The sequence below is a fragment of the Mustela putorius genome, unplaced genomic scaffold, assembly GCF_011764305.1.
Source record: "Mustela putorius furo isolate JIRA1106 unplaced genomic scaffold, ASM1176430v1.1 tig00000196_pilon_pilon_pilon, whole genome shotgun sequence".
In the NCBI taxonomy this organism is placed as follows: domain Eukaryota; kingdom Metazoa; phylum Chordata; class Mammalia; order Carnivora; family Mustelidae; genus Mustela; species Mustela putorius.
In genome coordinates, this window is record NW_025421310.1 from 10,696,239 (window position 1) to 10,703,050 (window position 6,812).

The 6,812-nt window shown below is 55.5% G+C and overlaps 1 protein-coding gene across 1 annotated transcript; it reads left to right on the forward strand.

Moving 5' to 3' along the window:
- On the forward strand, positions 1 to 3,933 carry RRAS (RAS related). Its single transcript, XM_004767296.3, has 6 exons — positions 1 to 217; positions 2,134 to 2,221; positions 2,317 to 2,419; positions 2,503 to 2,611; positions 3,386 to 3,504; positions 3,578 to 3,933. Exons 1-6 carry the CDS (start codon positions 65 to 67, stop codon positions 3,660 to 3,662), a joined length of 657 nt encoding a protein of 218 aa, XP_004767353.1. The 5' UTR covers positions 1 to 64; the 3' UTR covers positions 3,663 to 3,933.
- Positions 3,934 to 6,812: the final 2,879 nt, after the last annotated feature.

The window sequence follows — 6,812 nt, forward strand, 5'->3', positions numbered from 1 at the left end:
CCGCCCCTAGGCCCCGCCCGGCTCCCCCCAAGGCGGTAGCGGCGGCGGCAGCAGCGGTGGCGACATGAGCAGCGGGGCGGCGTCCGGGACGGGGCGGGGGCGGCCCCGGGGCGGGGGGCCGGGGCCCGGGGACCCCCCACCCAGCGAGACACACAAGCTGGTGGTCGTAGGCGGCGGCGGCGTGGGCAAGAGCGCGCTGACCATCCAGTTCATCCAGGTAGTGGGCCCTCACCCGGGGGGGTGCCCCCGGGACCTAGAACTGAGCCCTTTGGGAGATCCCTGAGACCCCGATTTCCCCTCGATCCATCACTGAGACCCTCCTATGAGACCTTCTAATCTTAAAAAATCCCCTCAGATGGTGACCCTGAGCCCCCCAGCTCCGGGCCCTCTCCCCTCTACACAAGGGACTTATACTCGCATCCTGAGACTCCCCCCATCCCTCCTCCCAGTACCCAAGACCCCGCTTCCCTGCTGACTTGACCTTGAGCACCTCCTGGGAGCATCCTAAATCCAAAAGTCACCCCATATAGACCCTAAGCACTCCCATAGGCCCCCACCCCTAGGTGTCACTTCCCCCTACCCTGAGCCCCATCTCCCCCAGATCCCAGGTTCCAGCTTCCCGTCTGAGCCATCCAAAGCCTAACTGGGAGATTACCCTCCTCTAGATACTAAGCTCCCCCAGAATCTAGAAATTGTGCCCAGACTTTGCCTGGGGCCCATCCAGTACCATCTGGTCCTGAGAAGAGGCACCGTCAGACCCAAGAGATTTCAAAAAGATCCTGCCCCTGGGCCATTCCAGAGAATTCTTATGATTGCACGTCCTGTTCTAGGGATCCCTCACCCCACCAGACCCAGACCTCCACCCTCCCCCAGGGAAAACCACCCACTCCTCCATGTTGAGTTTTCTTCCACTCTAACTCCTTGAGCATCTCTCAGAAACCTTGGCTAGCCCCCAGATCACCTCCTTGAAGAAACCCCCAGATTCTTGACACCCCCCAGAGAGACCCACTTCTTAGGAGTTTCTCTGACTCTGTAAATGCATTTTGGGATGTCTCAGATTCTCTAGACATGTACAAACCTCCCAAATGTATTTGCACCTTGGGGCTCTCTCCAGCTCTCACCCCAGACTTCTCCAGATGTGTTCTGTAGACACACTCATAATCCCCCCATGGCGTGGTCCCTGCACCCGCCCTGCAGGCCAAGCCCTCAACAAGCACCCCTCCCCTAACAGACAGGAGGCAGCTCTCAGACCCCCAGCTACCAGATCACCCATTCTCTCCTGAAAATCTACCACTGCCCAGGAAACCTCCAGCCCATTCCCAAGGGAAACCCTCCCACCTTAGAGAAACCTTAGAAAGGTGTCTCCTTTCTGAGGTGCTACTGCAGAGGGTCCTGGGCCTCAGACTCCTTAAGAGACCCCAGCCAGGCCCTGCATGGGAGCCCCTGCCTATATAGAAGAAGGCTCCAGCCCCTTGCACCCAGGGGCGGACCCAAAGCTGGCCAAAGGCCTGGCTGGAGGCTGGCCTGACCCAGGCAGGAAGGGAGGGGCCCAGCCTCCGGGCGGGGCAGCTTCTGGGCAGCTGGATTGGAATGGGGACCTTCCCCTGGGAGGAGACACTAGAAGCTGCCTGAGAAGGAGGGGGAGAGGATGGAGGAGGAAGAAGGAGAAAAAAAAAAAGAGGGAAGAGGAGGAGGAGGGAGAGATAGAAACAGGCAGACATTCTGGGCAATAATAGCTCCCAATAACTGAGTACCTACTAGATCCAAGCCATACGTGAAATGCTTAGCAGGGATTTCCCCCAAATCTCACAAATGCTGGATTAAGTGTAGTCTTACTTTTATTCTTATTTTCCAAATGAGGAAATTGAGGTTCGGAGAGGGGAAGTGATTTGATCAATACTACACAGCTAGGACGTAATCACCATGTGGGAGATGTACAGAGAGAGAGGACTGGGAGAGACTTGGAAAAAGGAGACTAGGTAGGGTGGGAGGAAGGGACAGAGACCCACAGAGAGGGGAACAGGGATCCAACAAGAAGGGGCGGGGGAGGCAGAACCCAGTGATAGGGTTAAGTCCTCTCTCCTGGGGCACTGCAGGAACCGCAGTAATGATGTCTTCTCCCTGTCCCCCCAGTCCTACTTTGTGTCTGACTATGACCCAACCATCGAAGACTCCTATACGAAGATCTGCGCTGTGGATGGTGTTCCAGCCCGGCTGGACAGTGAGGGCGACGGGGAGTGGGTGGGGGGATGGTGGTGGGGCTGAGGTCTCCCGGGAGCCTCATCCCCACGGCGGCCCCTCTCCCTCTGTCTGCAGTCCTGGACACAGCAGGCCAGGAGGAGTTCGGTGCCATGCGGGAGCAGTACATGCGCGCTGGACACGGCTTCCTGCTGGTGTTTGCTATTAACGACCGGCAGAGGTGAGGGGAGTCGAGGGTGGTGGAGCAAGGCGGGCTGGGGCCCAGCAGCTGGCCAGAGCTCATGCCTCTGGCTTCATCTGCAGTTTCAACGAGGTGGGCAAGCTTTTCACACAGATCCTCCGTGTCAAGGACCGAGACGATTTCCCCATCGTGTTGGTTGGGAACAAGGCAGATCTGGAGACACAGCGCCAGGTCTGGGACACTCCCCACCGCCTCCAACCCCTGTCCCCCATCTCAACCTGGGAGGCTCCTTTGGGCATCCTCCTCTGGCTCCCCTGGTCCCGCTCCCTCTGTTGTCACACTCATCACTACATGGGTTGCCCCCAAATTGGATCTTCTGCGTTCCCAGTGTTGCACGTCAGACTTCCCAGAAAACTGTTGGATGGGACCAAGGGTACCCACACCGACCCCCAGGTCGACCTGCCCCAACTCTGCTCCATCCCCACCTCAGTGAGCCTCCCTCCAGGCCCCCCACTGCCCCTGCCCCTTCCCTGCTCAGAGACCTCCCTTGGCACTCCCTCCTCCCCCAGAGAGAACTCCAACTCTTGGACTTGGCACTTGATTCCCACCAGGTCTTGTCCCTTTCTCTGCTCTCACCACTTCCTACACACAGAAACTGTGATTTCCACACCGAATTCAACTTTCCGATTAAGCCTTTGGGGGTTTCCAGGCTTCCAAGCAAAGCTCGGCCTCTGCAGGGGACATCCTGACTTCTCCGCAGGAGGAACTCTGTCACCTGATGTTCAGAAGGGCAAATGTCTACAGAGCCTTCCCAGACTGCTTACTTAATGGAGCTGAGCCCTCTCAGCACGTTCCCCATGATCTCCTTGAAACAACTTCTCTTCCCCTGACCCCCACACTATGGCACCCCCGTTAGAGCGTGTAGTGTGTCTTTCTGCCTCCCTCCCACAGTTGGGCCCCACCCTGAGTGCAGACACCTGACTCCTCCTGCTGTCCCCCTCCCAGGTCCCCCGATCTGAAGCCTCTGCCTTTGGCGCCTCCCACCACGTGGCCTACTTTGAGGCCTCGGCCAAGCTGCGCCTCAATGTGGACGAAGCCTTCGAGCAGCTGGTGCGGGCTGTCCGGTGAGCAGAGCACCTTTCCTGTTGTCCCTGTCCCCAGTTCCAGCGACCCGGACTCACCAGCTTCTTCCCACAGGAAGTACCAGGAACAAGAGCTCCCGCCCAGCCCACCCAGCGCCCCCAGGAAGAAAGATGGAGGCTGTCCCTGCATCCTTCTGTAGCCCCAGGGGTGTGAGAGGAGCGACCAGCACTCGGGACCAGCTGCCTTCACCGAGCCTGTTTCCCCATCTAGGTTTCCCAGGATACACTACACCCTCACCCGGAATTCCTGGCCTCCTCCGGGACATCGCCACTGTGTGCCTTCTGCCAATGCCTCCATTCCCCACCCAAGCCCCTTGTTGGGGTGAGGGGCTCCCGGGCATCCGGGTCACTGCTGTATATAATTCCCCTCTCCACCCCCAGGGAAATAAACTTCACTGCCAATGTCAGAAAGTGCTTTTTGGGAAGGGAAAAGGGGTGGTGGGTGAATTCATGGTGCACAAAGGTAAAAGTCTCACTCCACCTACCACCATCAGATCTAGAACCCTTTGCTTGGCTGGGAGGGGATGGGAGGGGTGGGCAGAGAACGAGCCAAGGCAAGCTAAGTGGCTGGACCTCTGCATTGCCTTCAATGAAGGCCATTCTGCCCTTTCGTGTTTGGGTGGGCATTTTGCCGGGATGGGAATAAACAGCTCAAAAAATTTTTTTCTTTCCTGAAAAGTTCTAGAACTGCACTGTTCAGTAAGCTAGCCCGAAACTACATGTGGCTATATAAATTTACCAGGTAGTGGTGTTCCAGAAGGCTCCAGGATCTTGGAAACTGACCTCTGCTACAACCCCTGCCTGTCCCCTCCCACTGCCAATATATATTGAAAAAGACCTTTTGGCTACAGGAGGGAGCAGGGACAGGTGGGCAGAACGGTGTCCAAGCAGCTGGCTGGCAAGTTCTCGTTTCCAGAAAGTCCCCAATTGGACTGACATCTGAGTCCAAACCCTTAATCCAACTTGTGGCCGGTGTAGACACACTTTCCATCTGAGCCTCTTTCCTGGAAAGGGCTGAAGTGTGGGTCATCTTCAGGCCTCCCCCAAAGTTGCTAACCAGCTTGTCTGGGAACCCTTGGATTCCTCCAAATTCCACCCAGGACCCCTAATTCTTCAGTCTATTTGCTAACCTGGAAGGCTGGTACCACAGGGAGACCATCCCTTGCCTACCTACCAAGCGTGACAGGTGTCCCTAAACTCCAACACCGAGTCAACACTGCAGGCCAGAAACCTCACCCTCCGATCCCATGCCTTGGAACTTTGATCACCACTTGTAACTGTCACCAATCCACAATCTACTCCTCCTACCCCAACGTCTGCCATGCTTGGACTCGATCCCTTGACCCTTGGTTCCAAACAGCAACCCTCACACCCACCCCAGAATCCACTTCCTGGTTCAAGGGTAGAGGAAGGCCCCGGCAGCCCCTCTGACTTCTCAGCTGTCAAACGGGGAAGATCACAGAACTACTTCCAGGAGGCCTTTAGGAACCTATCTGGACCCAGAAGATGAACATCGTTTGGAGTATACTAAGTGCTCTGTATCAGCGACAGAGGCCCCACTTCTCCTCCTGCCCCAGAACCATGAATGTCCCTCTGTACTCCAGATCAGAACAATGATTAGCTCAGTATCCCCTTCCGGGTTTCATTATCACAGAATCCTTGGCCTGTGTTCAACCTTCCGCCCTGGGAATAAGCGTGGCTCCCACGTATTGTGTTGCACGTTCACTCCCTCTAGCCCCAGGACCTCTGCTTGCCAGGGCCCCAACCCCTGCGGGACAAGGATGGGGCTGGGGGGACAGATTCTATCACTTTCCAGATGAGCTCTGACCTCTCCCCCTAACCCCAGCCAGAGAGGTGAAGCACTCTAGGGAATCAGGGGAGTCCTATGCCAAGGTCTCCCTCCCTGGTCAGCCCCCCATCACCGCCACCTTGGCAGAGGGCCTTAGTCTTTTTTTGCACTGTCCATCAGTGCCAAGTTCTTGCCTGGGACACCCTGCTTCTTTAAGGACGACAATGAGATTTGCAGAGGTGACAGAAGCTACTGCTCACCCCCAGAAAAAGGCACACATACAAACCCACACAACAGCTGGCAGGCCATTTCTGGGTAGCTCGCGAGCATCAGCTATCCCAAGCTCCTCAGGGAACAGTGAAGGGGCTGGTGTGGCCCCAGTTGGCATCTCCTTAAGTGTGCGCATGCCTTTCCCCATCCTGCCCTCCCCAGTGCTCCGGCAGGCCCTGCCCATGATTCAAAGCCTCTCAGGGTTCTGACGTCCCTCTTTAAACATCTTTGCCACCCTCTCCTTCTGCCATCTCTTGGACCTCCAACAAACCTCTTGGGGCCTCTTGTTACAGTTTAATGGGCATCAAGTGCTTCAAACATTTGGGTTTCCTTCACCTTGACAAATGCCCATTTTATAAACAACGAAGCTGGGGATACAGGCCAGTATCCAATTCACCTGGTTAGTGCTGGAGCTGCGATTTGAGTCTGGGCAGCTGGATTCCAAAATCCAACCACAAGGTTATCCTGCCACCAAGGGGATGATAGGGCCCTGCCACCTGCCTTCTGAAAAACCCACCCACTTTTGATAGAGAGCTCTGATCCAAGGCAATGCTGATCGTGGAAATATCTGGCTCCAATCGGAGGTACTAGCCCAGAGCCTCATGCTACAGGCCATGGTTCAAGGACACCAAGATCCATCCTCACCTCTCCCAACTTCATTAATTCTAAAAAGCCCACAGTCCATCACTGACTCTCCCATTAAGACCCTTAAATATTACTGTAAAACCAGGGCTCTGGAGTCATTCACCTTGGTGATAGTCTAGACAATATCCAAGGTCACAGAACACTCGGGGCTCCTTCTCAATTTCACCAAGAAGGGAATCTATCTAGAATGCAGATGGTCTACCCTTAAATCTTACACCAGGTCAGAACTCATTGACCAGACATCATTGGTGCTGAAGCCAGAGTTCTAGAATACCAAGAGTCCCTTCTTTAAACGGTCCCAGCTCTCAAATGCCAACGACTTACTCACTGCTCCCTGCTGGGTTCCAGCTGACTTCCAAATTGTTAACTCTTACTCTAGAACGCTGCTCCTCAAACTTAAGCATTAGAATCCTCCCAGGATATTACTGAAAAGTGGGTCCTGACTCAGCCGATCTGAGAATCAGCCCCAGAGTCTACATTTCTACAAGTTCTTGCAGGGGGTGGGGGACTACTGGGGATGGGGATGGATGGACAGAACTCCCAAGGGCGGCAAATCACACTTCAAGCAGCAAGTCTCCAGAACACA

What these genes read in the sequence shown, in the direction of transcription:
- RRAS (XM_004767296.3), top strand. Translation starts at nt 65, where the DNA reads ATGAGCAGCGGGGCGGCGTCCGGGACGGGGCGGGGGCGGCCCCGGGGC. An exon ending in TGACCATCCAGTTCATCCAG is followed by an intron (nt 218 to 2,133) that starts GTAGTGGGCCCT and finishes CTGTCCCCCCAG; the next exon opens with TCCTACTTTGTGTCTGACTA. An exon ending in TGTTCCAGCCCGGCTGGACA is followed by an intron (nt 2,222 to 2,316) that starts GTGAGGGCGACG and finishes CTCTGTCTGCAG; the next exon opens with TCCTGGACACAGCAGGCCAG.